Source organism: Heloderma suspectum, chromosome 4, assembly GCF_057233095.1.
Source record: "Heloderma suspectum isolate Gila_16-S chromosome 4, 16-S_ref, whole genome shotgun sequence".
NCBI lineage: Eukaryota > Metazoa > Chordata > Lepidosauria > Squamata > Helodermatidae > Heloderma > Heloderma suspectum.
In genome coordinates, this window is record NC_139461.1 from 38,437,443 (window position 1) to 38,455,339 (window position 17,897).

Sequence of the window (17,897 nt, forward strand, 5' to 3'; positions counted from 1 at the left end):
TTGTGGAGGGAGTGATGTCATCAGCCCTCAAGGAGGCGGTGATAAGACCACTGTAAAAAGATGCCCTCCTTGGATCCCCAAGACTTGAATAACTTTCACCTGGTCTCAAATCTGCCTTTTTTGGGCAAGGTGATTGAGTGGGTGGTGGCATTGCAGTTGCAGGCACACTTTGAAGAAGCCGATTATCTGGATCCATTTCAATCAGGCTTCAGGCCTGGGCATGGGACAGAAACGGCCTTGGTGGATGACATGAGGGCTTTGGATAGGGGAAAATGCTCCTTCCTTGTTCTCCTCCATCTCTCAGTGGCTTTTCATACTGTCGACCACGGTATCCTCCTGGACCTCCTGGAGGGGTTGGACATAGGGGATACTGTATTATGGTGGTTCCATTCCTTCCTCTTTGGCAGATACCAGAGGGTAGCTCTGGGGAAGGAGACTTCAGACCCTTGGCTGCTCACTTGCAGGGTGCCACAGGGCTCTATTTTCTCCCCAGTGTTATTTAACATCTATGTGAAGCCACTGGGGGCTATCATCAGGAGGTCTGGGGTACAGTATCACCAATATGTGGATGACACACAACTCTAGCTCTTATTTAAATCCTCACCAAGGGTGGCTGTAGAAACCCTGTCCAAGTGTCTGGAGTCAGTGAATGGCTGGACGGGACGGAATAAGCTGAAACAACCCTGACAAAACCGAAGTACTTTGGGGGGGAGACAAGGGGAGGTTGGGGGATGCTGATTGGGTGTTCAATGGGGTGCGGCTGCCCATGAAGGACCAGGTCTGCAGCCTGGGGGTCATTCTAGATTCCCAGCTGTCCATGGAAGCTCAGGTGTCAGCCATGAGCCAGGCAGCACTGTACCTCCATCTGATATGGCAGCTGTACCCCTACCTCCCTAACCATCTGCTCCCATCAGCAGTTCATGCCCTGGTCTCCTCTCGCCTAGAGTACTGTAATGCATTCTATGTGGGGTTACCCTTGAAGATGGTTCAGAAGTTGCGATTGGTGCAGAACGCAGCGGCCTGCCTGATTAAAGGCAGCCGTCAGTGAGATCACATCACTCCAGTGCTGAAGGAGTTGCACTGGTTACCAGTTGTTTTCTGGGCCCAATTCAAGATGTTGGTATTGACCTTTAAAACCCTATATGGTTCCGGCCCAGTCTATCATAAGGAGCATCTCCAGCAACACCAGGACGAGATCAGCCTCGAAAGGCCTTCTGTCTGTCCCATCAGGCAAGACTGCTAGGCTGGTGAGGACCAGGGAGAGGGCCTTTTCTGTGGTAGCTCCCGCATTGTGGAATTCCCTTCCTAGTGACCTCCGCCATGCCCCCCCTTTGATGAGCTTCCGCTGGGCTTTGAAAACCTGGCTGTTCAGGCGGGCATTTGGGATGGGTTAGGGTTTTTTAGAGCAATGTTTTGCTGATTATGTTGTATTTTGTGTTATTTGTATTGTACGCCGCCTAGAGTGGCCAGGTAATCAGCCAGATGGGCAGCAAATAAATAAATAAATAAATAAATACATGCAGCTTATAAATCTCCTTCCTCGTGCAATCCTACACATGTCTACTCAAAGGTAAGTCCCACTGAGTTCAATGGAGCTTACACCCGGGTAAGTAGGTAAAAGATTGGAGCCCTATCTTTCTTGCTGTCCTAACTCCCCATTTCCATCTTAAGAGCTCCATTCTAATCACAACAGTATCATAGATGATCCAGGCAGGATGATTCTTCTTACCTATCACTCAAGAAAGGTTGTAATGTCACCAAGCAGTTTCCCAACAGCAGCAATAAATTTTGACAAAGCAGTGTTTCATTTGGCACTCTCCAATTATAAAACTAGGTAGAATTACATTACAAGACCAATCCTATCTGATTCATAATTGTGATTAATTCCAGTAAGATTTTCTGAGCTTTGGCACTTTGAAGAGCACCACTTTAGTCATATTACTATAAGTTTGCCAATTCTAATTTTATTGACAAGCATTTACTCTGATTTGATTATTCTTTCTGCCATCCAAGCAAATGTGCAATATAGACAAAAAGGTCTATTCTGGATTGCATACTGTTCATCAGAAACCAGGTTGCTAGAGAAATGTTAACCATTTGATAAAATTAAAATATGGAATAACTGCTAACTATACTGCAGTAAATAGAAATAGCTGTGAATGCATGACTGTAGCTGATTAATTCATGCATTCAAGTTCTTTCTTGACTTATGTAAATGGCCTACACTCTACAGCAGGGGCTGTACAGTGTAACAGGGGGAAAGCACATATTTCACATACAGCATCACATGCTCTAAAAGGCTCATCTAAGATATCAGGAGTGGCTCAAATCTATGAGCTCCTGGCTCATGAACCACACTGCTCAAATGAATAAACCATGCTAGTGAATTAAAAAAAAACATTCACAAGTAATGTATGAAGCAGCCCTTGGAACTCTAGTTGACAAAGTGACAATATTCAGTCCTCTCTCAAGCCTTTTTAGAATAAGCTGCTCTCCTTTATTGCTGTGTGTGTAGCCACACACAAACGCAGCAGTATTAAATAGCTAAAGAGCCCAGAACCCCAATTAATATGGAAGACTTCAGCAACAAAGTCATGTGCTTTTGATAATCTTCCTACTTTGTGCAAAGCCTCCTAAAAACGTAAGGACACAGAACTGAGCTTTAGGATGTTAGATTTGAGATATTACATTTATATAATGTAAAGGGGGTGGGTGAGGAGTGTCATTACAGAAGAACCTCTGGGGAGGTCTTCCAGGAAGGTCTACTGGGGTCTCCCACAGACCTGTTGTTGGTGTTTTTCCCTCCCAACATAGTGATTTAACCCTTCTATGACTAAGATCTCTAAATAGAAATTTACACGTCTATGGGCCTGCATAATACGTTGCAGTGTATAGATGCTAAACATGCAATAATCTACATTATATATTATTTCCTACATAAAAATGATTTAAATGTAGGAAAAATGAAAGGTACATAGCCACTTTAATTTCTATTACAAATTAATCCATCCTTAGTGTATCCAAGATCAGTTTGCCCATTAGACAAAATTGTCCAACCCACTGAGATTGTAAATGGCCACCAGATAGTTACTTGCTGAGAGTCTATGTTGGCCCCCGATCATGCTTCAGATATTGGATCTAGAAACAGAATCATATATAAACTTAGCAATGTCTGTCATGCAGAATGGTTCTATTCTTTGCTGCTTGATTTTATTCCATGCTGCTCTTATTTTTTTTAATGTTTGTACTGTATGTTTTTAATGTATTGTATACCCCCCAGGGAACTTTAGTTACTGAGCAGTTTAAAAGTACAGTAAGTAAATAAATGCAGAATTACATAAATTGTATTTGCAGGCATCCCTTATACATCCTCAGTTTGCGGTGGGGGGGCAGGGAGAGAACAGGCAGAAATCTTTCCTCTCAAAATAGTTGGGGGGATTGGTATATCAGTCTGTATTAACTACTTAATGGCTGGATTCACACAACACGATAACCCACACTCAATGATTGAGTGTGGGTTGTTGAACCATGGGTTGTTGTAATGTGGGTTAGCATGTTGTCTGAATCCAGCCATGCTAACAAACCATGGTTCACAACTCAACAACAAACCATGGGTTCTCTTCATGGGTTGTTTGTAGTTAACAAACCATGGTTTGTTAGCACAGCTGGGTTCAGACAACACGGTAACCCACATTTAAACGACAACCCACACTCAACCCTTGAGTGTGGGTTATCATGTTGTGTGAACCCAGTGAATGAAATAGCGTGTATGCTCATTGCATTTGCAAAAGGCACAAAACTGAGAGTGAAAGCAAACATCAGCAGGTAAGTTAACATTAACGCCGATCTTGATAAACAGGTCTCACTTCTAAATAGTACAATTCAATATTAATTACAAATGCAAAACACTATGCAGAGATAAAAGAAACCTGTTATACCCACTAAAAAAAAAAAAAGCATTAAAGCTTCCTTTATCCAAGAATATAGAAAAACAAAACAGTAAAATTATGTACTGGGAAATAAAGATATATACATAATTATAAAACTCAAAATACTTTTGACTGTCTTATAATTTCGATAAAGATATATTATTAATTTAAGCAGGTAGCAAATTATCCCATGCCAGATTACATTTTGATAAATCATATCTATTCAGGCCCTTATATGCACTTATAGAGCCCAGTAATTAAAAAATAATAATCTTAATTTTGACTCATAGACTTTCCCAACAATTGCATTCTATTTCATCCCACATTTTGACATCACTCTTCTAATCCAATTACTTACCTTATGCTTCTTTAATCTTCAATACATTTTCTAGTCAGGATATTTTACACTGATGCTTTTGGAACTTAACAGACAGCCATAATGAGTAGGGCTTATTTTGAAATGGGGATTTATCAGGAATGTCCCAGTATCTTCCAACTGCAAATTCTATTGCAGAGTGATGCAGCTGCAAATATTGTTCATGGGTTTGTTTGCCAGGGTTACAGTTTTGCCTTAACTTAACAAAAGAACAGGCTCCATTCCTGAAATAGCTTATCTATAAATATACCTTTACTTACCCAGCTGTACCAATTAAATGCTTCTCCTTCCATCTTAAAAGCAAGATTACTCACTTTTTAGGAAGAATGTGGTTTATTTTGTCCTAGATGCTTATGCCATGAGAAATCATTTCCTGTCACCAGTACATAAAATGGCACAAGAAATTTGCTGATGTACTTCTTCTGTTCCTCATCTGTGAAGTGACATTTTTGTATGGTCAACATCCCTTCCTTCTCCGGGTCCTTTGTTCTGATGGATCAACTCTCCTGTGGGACTCTCTACATATTAGGCCCTCCTCTGAAACACTAGCACTTGGGATTATCTTAATCCTGCCCTTGTCGCTTAAAATGCAAGAAGCCCCTTGTTGAAGGCCCAGAAACAGATTGTTAACCCAAACCCACGGTTAGAAGTAGTGCTCATGGAGAAGCTGATTATAGCTCACTATGACTTGTCACAAGGAATAAGTAGCAGCTAATACAACTGAAGCAGGCAGCATACACAGTGGAAAGTTCAAGAATCATCAGAAGGCTGAATGATAATTGATCAGAAGAAACTGCACATACTTTATTCTTTATGTGTGATATAGACATATGCACAAAACCAGGGAAATGCTAATTAAGGTGTGATCTGTTTAATCTCATTCAGTGCCAACAGTGCTGCTCCAGGTTTTGGAGGGCCCTTGGGCAAGACATTCCCAAGGCCCTCCTCCCTCAGTGAGTCTATCATCTCGTCACCAGCTGCTATTACTCTTTATCCTATTTCTCATCATTGCTTGTTTAACAGGCACAGAGACTGCAAGCAAGTAGGTAGAGGCATCTACTGCTCCTCACACCACCATTGTATGGGCCAGAGCAGAAGGCAGGTGAACCAGCAGAATGCAATGCTGAAGAGCAGGAGCATGTCCAGGAGGCTCTTGCCAGTGGGTCTCTGCTGGGATGTGGGCCCTCGGTAAGTGCTGAACCATGCCTACCCTTGATGCCAGCCCTGAATGCCAACAGACCTTCCAGAAGTTTTACGTTTTTGCCTTATGCAGAACTTTTAAGAAATCATAGGAACATAGGAAGTTGCCTTACATCATATCAGGCCCTTTCTCTACCTAGCCTGTCAGTATTGTCTTCACTGACTGGCAGTGGCTCTCCAGAGTTTCAGACAGAGGTCTTTCCCAGACAAGCGATGAATTATTATCCCTTGATCAAGTAACAATTTGAGGCCAGTTCTGTTGTAGTACTGTCTCTCAGGAGTGCTTATTCAATTACTCCTGTAGAAGACTGCCGATGGAGAACATTGGTAATGGTCTATGTGAATCTTTCAAGAAAGACCCATGAGTAGGATACTAAACTTTTACTAGTTTAGTAAATAAGTACTCGAAGTACCTACATTGTCAGTTTCACACACACATGCCTCCACAATAATACTCTCAGATATTCTCAGTTAATTGCTTATTACTGTTCTGACATCATATCGTGTAAGCAGGGAAGTCTGTTAGTTTAATGTATGCAGGCTATTACCTAACCTAAAAATGTGGATTTAATGCTACAGGATCAAATCACAGAGGTGCTGGAGACATATCACAACATCCTAGAATGAAGGAAACTCATAATTTACTTGCCCCACCTAGGAAAAGAGTCTACCACATAAAGACCTGGTTTTCATGACACGACACCCACTCTGGCTTAATTTACCTGCAGGGGCTGTTGCATTGTGCCGGGTGCCTTAACTGCAATACATTTTCCTTGTGTCTTATCTGCTCTAAGATAAATGTGTATTATCTATACAACAAAGCCATGGCTAAAATTATTTGATGGTGTCTCGATTACTTAACAGATTCAAATTTGGGTAGTAAGGAAATAAGCAAGAGAAATAAATCTGTAGTGACTCATCACTGCTGTTACTTAAGTTAATTTCAAAAGATTTAATTTTACATTAGGCTGAGCAAGATTTGTTTCAATTTTGTACAAGATGGTCCACTTCTGGTTACACATAGCATTGTAGGAAATGCTCAAGTCTGAAAGGTATTTAGTTCTATGGAAATAAAGTTAGTGTGCCAAAAATGGAAGGATCCACCTAAAGGAATGGCATGTCATAACCTCAAATTAGAATATTTTATTACTATATGTATTCCTTGAGTGATAGTCAACATTTCACACTTTCAATAAAAAATTGGTATTAAGAAAGATACAGCCATATATATCAAAGGCCTGATCCAGCCAGTTAAGGATTTTTAAGTTCCACTTATTTAAATAAAAAAGTTAAAAGCCTGCTTAACTCTCTTAAACTGAAATTGATAGAATTAGTTACTGATTTTGGCTGGATTATGTCCCAAGGAAAAGAAGATAAGGTTTTACAGTAGATATCAAATCTTTTCAATTAGCCACATTCAAACCCTTGATATATCTTTTTCTGTTCCACATTGTTTTAATTAGATAGCTACACATTTCTATTCAACACAAATCTTTGCTTTAATGTCATATCTTGTTTGTCTTTTTCAGGCAACACAAAATGTATGCCCTGGTTGTGCAACAGAATGAAATGCTATTGGAGGTCACAAAATTAGCTTTCACTATAGCAATAGCAAATTTAACATAGGTCCTTACAACAGCCTTTTTATGCAATATCCAAAAGTGGATGATTTCACCATGACAAAGAAAGAAATATTTTAAAAAGAAAGATTTTTGGAATAATATGCTGTAAAAAATGCACAATGTTTAAGAATTCAAACACTGCCATCGGTAATCCTATAAACTATTACTTCACTACAGCCACAATGTGTTTCTTCTTCTCCGACATAAGCGGTAAAGTTCCAGGCTTGCTATGTTTCTGGCGGTTCAATTCCCTAGAATGAGAAACATCAACATTTAGTTTAATATGTTTTACTACTTATGGCTGAAAAAAACTAATTGCTTAGTTATTATTCTATTGCTTCTAAAAAAATCATATAATCTACTGAAAATGACTTATATTTGGGAGATTATCTATTTGTCTGCAAAATCAAAACCTTCCCTTCCCTTTTTTGTAGCCCTTGAACATAAAGAATCATTACCACCAATTTTGCCTGCCTCATCTCCCCTATTGACTCAGGCAATCCAATTGCTTAATTCAGCAAATAGATATTATTACAGAATCAAGGTTGGACAGGAACCAATGTGTTATCTAGTCCAACGTCTTGTCCTTAGAAGGATATTCAATAAATACAACTTCCCAATGGACTGTTGTCGAAATATTTTTTTTGTAAACTTCAATGAAGAAAATTCTATAGGCTTCCTAGGCAATTTTAAAAGCTGAACTGCTTTTAAAATTAGCATATTTCCTCTAGATGTATTCAGAAGTGCAACTGGTTGACTGAAACCAAGGCTCAACATAGTATGCAATTTAACAAAATAAAATGGGGGAAAGTGTACTTTCGCCGACGAGCTTCTCTCATGATGCGCTGCTCCTTGGCTTGGCTATAGACAGCCTTTGGTAAGTGACGATGGCGATTTATACGTTTGATCTGGGGATGGTGCTGAAATTTTTCTTTCAATTTTTGATTGTAGTTCATAGCTGCCTTCTCTCGAGGAGCAAGCTAAGGAAAGAAATTCCGATGATAAAACTGTACAGGTGATTACCAAAGCTATATTCCATAAAGCCAGAACAGTTTGAGAAGTGTGAGTTTTCCCATAAAGCCTTGCTGATTACCATGCACTAGTGGATACAGGACTCTAGCTGTAAGAATGCAAAGAACATGGCAGAGCAGTACCTGGCAAGTATCAGTTAAACTGTGCAATCCCACACTACACAAGTGTGAAAAAACAAACCTAGATTAGTTGAAACATAGGAACATTGGGAATACAGGGACCTGTCTTATATTGAGTGAGACCATCAGTCCATCTAGCTCAGTATTGTTGACAATGATGGGCAGTGGTTCTCCAGGGTTTCAAGCAGGTGTTTTTGCTTCCCTCCCTGGAGATGCTGGCATGCAAAGGCATGCAAAGCATGTGCTCTACCACTGAGCCATGGCCCTTTCTGTGACATTTCAAAGATGTCACAGAAACTGTATATTCTTTTCCTGGCTCACCACAAGCAGGCTATTCAGGCTGACAGAAGCGAGAATGAGAAGAAACAAACTCCACTGACACATTTAGGGTATAATTCTACACATGTTTAGACAGAAAAAGGTCCTACAACTCCCAGCATGCCACAGATAGCAATGCTGGCTGGGCAATGCTGGAAGTTGTAGGACTTTTTTTCTGTCTAAGCATGCATAGGATTGCACCCTAAGAAACCCTTCAATTAGCAGCTACCTCAGAATAGAAGTAGCAGTCATTAAGTAGTCCCTGGAGTAGATTAATAGACGATTTCCTTCCAACAACTGTAGAAGAAAAATGGCCAAATACTATGGGGATTTAAATCAAAGTTGAACTGAAGGAAACTGATTTTCAAAAAAAAAAAAAAAAAAAACAAGCACCACCAAGTTAATTAGAATTTATTTTCAAGTATTACTTTTATTTCTTTATTTAAAATATTTGTATCCTGCCCTATACCATTAAGATCTCAGGGCAGCATACAGATAAGATCAATTTAAAAAGTATAAATCAATCAATAAGTTAAACAGTTAAAATATATTAAACCATTAAGCAAGCTAATACCAATTAATAATAAAAAACAATAAATCACTTAAAACAGTGTACAACTTTAGAGAATTCAATTATCCCTCAAAGGCTTTGGTGAAAAGCTATGTTTTAACTTGGTGCCAAGTTGAAACCAATGTCTGCACCAATCAGGCCTCCAAGGGGAGGGCGTTCCACAACTGGGGTCCACAGCAGAGAAACCCCTCTCCCATGTCCCACCATAGTGTATGTCTCGCACTGGTGGGATGCAGAGGAGGGCTCCTCCAACAGATTAGGGCTTTAAATGTCATCACCAGCACCCTGAATTCCGACCAGAAGTGTACTGGCAGCCAGTGCAATTCCTTCAAAACTGGTGTTATGTGATCTTTATGAGATGTTCCAGTCAACAGTGTAGCTGCTGCATTTTGCGCTAGCTGCAACTTCTGAGTCATCTTCAAGGTCAGCCCCATGTAAAGTGCACTGCAGTAGTCTAATGGGAAGTTACCAGCACGTGTGCTACTGTGGCTAAGTTATCCCTGTCCAGGAATGGTGGATCAGCTGAAGCTGTCCCCAAATACTCCGGGCCACAGCATCCACCTGGGGCTCCAGTGACAGGAATGGATGTAGGAGTACTCCCAAGTTACGCACCAGCTCCTTCAGGGGGAGTGCAGCCCTATCCAGGACAGGTTGCTTACCCAATTCCCGGACTCAGGAACCACCAATTCACAGAGCTTTTGTTGTGTCAGGATTTAGCTTCAGTTTATTGGCCCTCATCCAGCCCATTACAGCCTCCAGGCACTGGTCCAGCACCTTCACCGCCTCAGCCAACAAGGAGAAAAAGAGCTGAGTATCATCAGCGTACTGGTGACACCCCACCCCAAAACTCCTAAGGACCTCTCTCAACGGCTTCATATAGATGTTGAACAGCATGGGGCATAGAACAGAATCCTGTGGCACCCTACAGCATAATAGTCATGGGGTGGCACAGGAATCCCCCAGTACCACTCCCTGGAATCAGTCCTGCATGTAGGAGCAGAACCACTGTAACACAGTGCCCCAACTCCCATCCTGCAGAGCCGATCCAGTAAGATACCATGAGCAATAGTATCAAAAACCACTGAGAGATCCAGGAAGATCAACAGGGTAGCACTCCCCCGTCTTTCACGTGGAGTAGGCTGTCAGTCAGAGCAACCAAGGCTGTTTCAGTGCTGTACCCTGGCCTGAAACCAGACTGAAATGGGTCCAGATAATCAGTTTCCTCCAACGTCGGAAGCTGCCCAGCCACCACACGCTCAAGCACCTTGTCCCCAAAGGGAATATTAGCAATGGGGTGATAGTTCTCACACACCTCTGGGTCCAGGGAGGTCCTCTTCAGGAGGGGGTGCACTACAACCGCTTTCAAGGTGGCAGGCACCACCTCCTGACACAGTGAAGCATTTACCACCCCCTGGACCCACCCAGCCCATCCACCCCTGCTAGATCGTATTAGCCAAGATGGGCAAGGGTCAAGCTTTCATGTGGTGGGCCAGACTGATTCAAGCGTCTTGTCCACATCATGAGGCTGCAACAACTGAAACTGATCCCAGGAAACACAACCAGACAGAACACCGGACACCTCCACAGACTCTGCGATAACTGTGGTGTTGAGTTCTGAGCGAATACGAGCAACTTTCTCCTTGAAGTGCCTACCAAATTTATTGCAGCAAATGACCGAGGGTTCCAATCCCAATTTCCCTGAACCCATGCCAGATCCCAACAGGCTCTTCACCACTCAGAACAATTCTGCTGGGCGATATTTTGAGGATGAGATAGTCGAGATGTAATAAGATCTTTTTGCCATCCTCACTGCTGCATAATAGGCACAACAAAGAGTCTGCTTAAAACTGCAACCTAAAACTTATAGGTATGCACCTTGCTTACCTAGTGCCTACCAGCTATGAGGTACTCAATCCAATTCAAACCAAGATTTAAAATCTGCAAACATTAGCATAAACCCATTTTATTTTTCATTATGTGTTTAAGGAAACAACTCACACCCATTGAGTTCGATACAGCAGTCTCATGAGTAGAGTTCCGCTTGTGGGAAGGGCGCTCCTGGCACCTGCTAATGCAAAGGAGGGGAGGGGATTTTTGAAGATTCTCCCTCCCCCCTGAAAATCTTTTTGGAGGGTTGGAAGACCCTTCAGAACAGCTAGAGATGGTGCAGGGGGCTGCAGAGGAATGGATCAAACATTTTAAAAAGTAAAATATCACCTTCCTTCTCCCCATTCTGCTAAGAAGGGCCTCAAATACAAGGACACCTTTAGAACTACATAGATAAGTCCCCACATTCCAATTTGACACAAGAACGTTCATATTTACATTTTAAGCTTGCAGTATTCTGAAAAATGGCTATCAGCCTATTTCTCATCATTTAGCTTTCTATTCTTGAATGTTTAATTCACTGAAAACGTTGTTGCTCCAGTATTTTAGGACTGAAATAGTTCTGAATTTCTGCTGATGGCAAGTAAACTTATCTTACTGTTAAAGACACAAATGAGATTAGCCTTTCTTCCTGAACACCTTTACTGGAATTTCTCTTATAGAAAGCACTTCAGTAAATTATGAAAAAAAATCACCAAGCAAGTTGGAGCACAAATGCCTGAAAAACCTTGCTGCTAAATCCCTGATTATTCTGACAAGATAAACAGATGGCAGAAGTCACCGTTTGGGGCTTGAAATTAAGTCCTAGAATACATTAAAAACCTAGATGTTCAACTGGAGTCATCTCCGCTCTTAAATAGGAGATATTTAACTGTATTTCAACATTAGTTGACATTTCGAGAACAGAAATACAGTAGAACTTCATCAAAAGGGCTTTAAACTGAATTCTGTGGGGGAGGTAGACATAAAGTTGGGGGTAACAATGGACAAAGGCACATGCACCACAACGGAGAGAACAGCTCTAATAGCACCCAATAACAGTATTCAGAAACATGTAGGAAGAAAGCCAGACTATAAAGCACATGGTCTTCAATGTCTATATACTAATGCCCAGAGTATGGGAAACAAACAGAACGAATTTGAACTCTTAATACAGGAGGGAAATTATGACTTGATAGGTGTAATTGAAACTTCATGGGATGACTCCCCATGACTGGAATACAGCAACTGATATAACTTGTTCAAAAAGAATAGGAGGATCAGAAAGGGAGGTGGAGTTGCACTATATGTTAAAAATACATATCTTTGCACAGAAATACAGGAGGATGGGCTTGGTAGCCCCATCGAGCGCATCTGGGTTAAAATAAATGGAACAAAGAATACAAGGAATATGGTGGTCGGAGTCTACTGCCAGTCACCCAATCAAGGGGAAGACGAGGATGAAACTTTTGAAAAGCAAATTGCCAATGTTTCAAGGAAGAATGATGTAGTAGTAATGGGGGACTACAATTTCCCCGATATTTGTTGGGAGACAAATTCTGCAAAAAACACGGCCCTTCCAAGAGATTCCTGACTTGTGTTGCTGATAATTTCCTCCTACAGCAAGTAGAGGAAGGAACTAGAGGATCAGCTATCCTTGACTTGATCCTAACCAACAGAGATGACTTAGTGGATAAAGTAGCACTTACGGGAACTCTGGGGGAAGTGACCATATTATATTTGAGTTCTTGGTTCTAAAGGAAGCAAAAGCTGAGTGTAGACAAACGTGTACCCTGGATTTTAGGAAAGCCAATTTTAATAAACTCGGGCAATGATAAGGAAGGTCCCATGGCAAGTAACTCTAATCAGAAAAGGAATACAAGATGGGTGGGAGTTTTTAAAGAAGGAAATTCTAAAGGCACAATTACAAACAATTCCAATAAGAAAAAAAAGGCGGAAGACAACAGAAGAAGCCAGTGTGGCTTCACAAAAAGCTTAGAGATGACCGGTAAACAAAAAAGGCCACATATAGGAAGAGGAAGGAAGCCCAAGCTACAAAGGAAGAGTAGAGGCAGGTAGCACAGAATTGCAGGGATGGCGTCAGGAAGGCTAAAGCTGAGAATGACCTGAGGTTAGCAGGGGATGCTAAAAGCAACAAAAAGGCTTTCTGCAGCTCCGTGCATAGTAAAAGACAGAGGAAAGAAATGGTAGTTCAGCTATTAAATAAGGATGGCAAAATGATAACAGATGACAAGGAAAAGGCAGAAGTGCTCAATTCCTACTTTGGCTCAGTCTTCTCCCAAAAGAGGGTCTATGACCCCCCAGGCAAAGGCAAAGTACAGGCTGAAGGGGCAGAATTGCAGCTTGAGGTCGATAGGCAGATGGTCAAGGAACACCTAATTACTTTGAATGAGTTCACATCTCCAGGGCCAGATGAACTGCATCCTAGATTAATAAAGGAACTGGCAGAAGAACTCCAGTAGCACTGCCTATTATCTTAGAGAAACCATGGAGGACGGGTGGAGTGCTAGATGACTGGAGGAAGGCTAATGTTGTCCCTATCTTCAAAAAGGGCAGAAAGGAGGAACCTGAGAACTACAAACCAGTCAGTCTGACATCAATCCCTGGGAAAATTCTGGAGCAGATTATACAGCAATCAATCTGTAAGCACTTTGAAAACAATGCAGTTATTACTCGAAGCCAACTGGATTTGTCAAGAACAAATCCTACCAGACGAATCTGATCTCATTTTTTTATCACCTCCCTTGTGGACTGTGGGAATGCTGTGGGCATAATATACCTTGATTTCAGCAACACTTTCGACAAAGCGCCCCATGATATTCTGATTAGCAAACTAGCTCAAAGTGGGCTACATGAAACAACTATCAGGTGGATCCATAGTTGGCTACAGAATCGGACTCAAAGAGTGCTTATCAATGGGATCTTCTCAGACTGGGGAGAGGTAACGAGCAGGGTACCGCAGGGCTCAGTCCTGGGCCCAGTGCTCTTCAACATTTTTATTACTGACTTGGAGGAGGAGGTGCAGGGAATGCTTATCACAATTGTAGATGACACAAAATTGGGTGGGATAGCTAATACCCTGGAAGACAGAAACTGAATTCAAAGTGATCTTGATAGGCTGGAGTGCTGGGCAGAAAACAATGGAATGAAATGTAATAGGAATGAATGCAAAGTTCTGCACCTTGGAAAAAGAAACCAAATGTACAGTTACAAGATGGGCGATACTTGGCTCAACAATACTACAAGCGAGAAGGATCTTGGAATTGTGCTAGATCACAAGCTGAATATGAGCCAACAATGTGATGTGGCTGCAAAAAAGGCAAATGCTATTTTGGGCTGCATTAATAGAGGTACAGCTTCCAAATCCTGTGAAGTACTAGTTCTCCTCTACTCAGCACTGGTTAGGCCTCATCTGGAGTACTATGTCCAGTTCTGGGCACCACACTTTAAGGATGCAGACAAACTGGAGAGGGTTCAGAGGAGGGCAATGAAGAGGATCAGGGGACTGGAAACAAAGCCCCGTGAGGAGAGGCTGGAAGAAGTGGGCATGTTTAGCCTTGAGAAGAGAAGACTGAATGGAGATATGATAGCGCTCTTCAAGTACTTGAAAGGTTGTCACAGAGAGGAAGGCCAGGATCTCTTCTTGATCATCCCAGAGTGCAGGACATGTCATGGTCCTCAAGTGACAGGAAGCCAGATTCTGGCTGAAAATTAGGAAAAACTTCCTGTTAGAGCAATATGACAATGGAACCAATGACCTAGGGAGGTGGTGGGCTCTCCCACACTGGAGGCATTCAAGATGAGGCTGGACAGCCATCTGTCAGGGATGCTCTGACTTGGATTCCTGCACTGAGCAGGGGGGTAGACTTGATAGTCTTATAGGCCCCTTCCAACCCTAATATTCTATGGTTCTAGTCCTAAACAGTTACAGGATACATTTTTTCTTGCTTGTTTAACCAAGGTATCCCATAATGGTTTGTTTAGTCAGCAATACATTCTAGGCATTCCTGCTGTGCAAATTGTCAATGCAATCCAAATTAAAAGGCTTTCATGTTAATTAAAGGCAATTACTTTTAAAAATGGTAGCTGACAGACTGTTTCCTGCAGACAAAAACAGTATTGTAAATTTAAGTGCACAGCACTCCTGGATTATTGCATAGGTGAACGTGCGCATAATTGTGGGGCGGGGGAATTTCCTATAGGAGGAAAAGTGGCAGTACAATGGCCACAACTACTCATAGGAAGGACAGCAGTATCTCTTTAAACTAAGGCATTACTTTTTACAAGGAGATACCTGGAAGTGGAATAGAAGCTAAGGACATGTCTCAGGATTAGGCACAAACTGTACCTGGCATTCACATTATGTTCAGGGCACTATCGTGTCATGAATACATGGCACAGACATTCTTCTGTGTAGATGTCAACCCCACATTAAACATTTTAAATGTCTGGGCAAAAGAACTGGTGCCAAAAAGAGAGCATGGTCAGGAAGCCATTAGGAAATGTACAAGACAGAGAAATGAAAACAATGAGGTGCTACACGTATCAGTTACAAGTGACTGACTTCGCAGGCCCCGTCTCTTGAAAGCACAACTTCAATCTGAAGGGGCTGTCTGGCCAGCCTCACACTATCCTACCAGTCTAGTCCTAGGACTCAGCTCTAGCTGCCATGTCACAAGGAGCCATTGCACCATTTAAAGCCTGGTATATGGCTGGTATGGTACCCTACCTGCCAAAAGCCCTCAGTCCACAACTAAAAATATGGCTAATACATATCAATCTCCTATAAGTTAAAAGCACCCACAAAATGCTCTGCGAAAGAGATGGAGGTGCCACATATCTTCCAAGTCCTCAGTAGATAGATACTGCCAGCTTTCTGTTGTGGCACGAATATATCCCATAGCAAAAACAAGAAGCATCTTCCAGAGCAGCAACATAGCGGGCTGTCCCTGTGCTAGTTGTTGGACTATGTTCAGATGACGGTAAAATCATTGCACAAAAACAAAACTACTTTTACAAAATATGCATTACTCTGTAACACAGTGAAGTTTATGTTTGGCAGAGTACCAATACTGGCCCCGGTACTCTTGTGGCTGTAACAAGTAGACTTCATTTATCTCTACAACAGTCACCCAGAATATCATAGGCTTAATTGTCAGTGGAGTATGGACAGGGTAAGAGACTCTGGCTCCTGTGGGGATGCTGTTCTTGCTTGAGCATTCCACCGATTTTATGTAATGAGTGCAACGCCAAATACATTAATACATCAAAGGAAACATGAATGTCAGAACTGATGAATACTGGGGCAGCCCCAGTGTCAAAGTACAGCCTACCAAGTGAAAATAAACATTCATCAGCTATGGAAGTTACAACGTAAGCAGCGTATTTAGGTCTAATCCTAAAACATCAAAGAAAATTCTACAATGTATGCCTGACAAAGAAGAATTCTGTAATTATCTAGATCAGCCTTGCCCAACCTGCAGCCTGGGGATGATGGGAGTTGTAGTCCAACACATCTAGGGGGTGCCAGGTTGGGTAAGGCTCATTTAGATATCATTACTAAAAGCTCTTCTTATTGATAGTGAGTTGGATCCAGATATATGTAGAGTAGACCCATTGAAATCAGTGGGACTTCAGTTAGTCATGACCAACTTAAGTTCGATAGATTTGAATGGGACTACTCGAAGTATGACTGGGCTTGGATGATGGTATTGGGGAAAGAAGCCATTTGGATAATTCCCCACACTGCAGTGCAGGTTGGCGTGCTGTCTGAATGTGGCACGGTGGAGGTGACTTCGTACCCACCCTACAACCCATGACATGCAGTAGAGGTTGTAGGGTGGGTACAAAGCCAACCCACGCTGCAGTGTGGGGAATTATGCAAATGGCTTCTTCCCCTTCACAATTGTCCAAACCCAGTCATACTTAAGAATAGATCCATTCAAACCAATGGCTTCACCCCCAGTCCAAACATCACCTATGACTAAATCTGAATCCAATCCAATGTTATTTTTAATTTAGCCTGCAGAGCACTTTCCGTTTTAAAGACTCTTGAATATTTTTCTTTAGAAGCTTAATATTTTGCAGTATCACATAAGCATGGAGCTGGATGACAGAGTCTACCATTTAGAGGGGCATTTAACCTAATATCTACTAGTGCTTCAGTCTCCTATACCTCTAAAAAAAGAAAGAGGATTTGTGTGCAATTCAATGGAGCAGAGCAAAAACCTTAGTCAATATTTATTCAACCCAGGAAAGCAAATGGCATTTTTGTTGTTGAACACCTCCACACAAACATTCAGCAGCTAAGTCCATTGGAGCAATGGAGTGGTAGAAACTCCTCCACACACAAAAAGAGCCGGGGGGGGGGGATCTGACCTGAGATTAGGCATTATAAATGACACAGTAAGTCATGTATTGTATTTATTATGATGAGCTTCCTACTGGATCCAGGGACTAAGTCTGTCATAGCAGGTGTGAGGATCCCGGAAATGCCATCCTATATATCAGGGACGCAGAACTTCCAGCCTGTGAGCCCAATCCAGCCTGTGAAGGTTGCCCATCCAGCCTATAGAGGCTTGGACTCCTTGTGCAGGCTCCTCTCCAAGCTTCAACTTCCTGAAGGCTAACGAGAGCTGGGGGAGGAAGCAGGGAAAAGAATCCCCAGTGTTCTCTCCGAACACAGATTATACAGATCTCCCTTATTTTGTGTGCTGCTCACCCTCCCAAGCGTGAAGTGTTTCTCCAGCTGAGGCACCGTGTGGCTTGGCTGGGCTGGCTTGGCTGTGCATGGGCCTTCCCCAGCTGAGGAAAGCTCATGTGCAGCAAAGCCGGGCATAAAGG

General features: G+C 42.0%; 1 protein-coding gene across 3 annotated transcripts in view; it reads right to left on the reverse strand.

Annotated features, from left to right (window-relative positions):
* Positions 1-5,079: 5,079 nt before the first annotated feature.
* The window catches only part of DCAF13 (DDB1 and CUL4 associated factor 13), a 40,984-nt gene continuing 28,166 nt past the window's right edge, over positions 5,080-17,897 (reverse strand). For 2 of the 3 annotated variants that reach the window (XM_084848970.1, XM_084848969.1), the window contains 2 exons: positions 7,944-8,107; positions 5,080-7,378 (listed from right to left, as the gene is read on the reverse strand). In XM_084848970.1, coding sequence (XP_084705096.1) covers positions 7,291-7,378; positions 7,944-8,107 — 252 coding nt within the window. In that variant the 3' untranslated portion in view covers positions 5,080-7,290. Of the gene's footprint in view, positions 7,379-7,943; positions 8,108-9,826; positions 9,951-17,897 lie in introns of all 3 variants that reach the window. The other variant, XR_014790020.1, reaches the window with a different exon arrangement.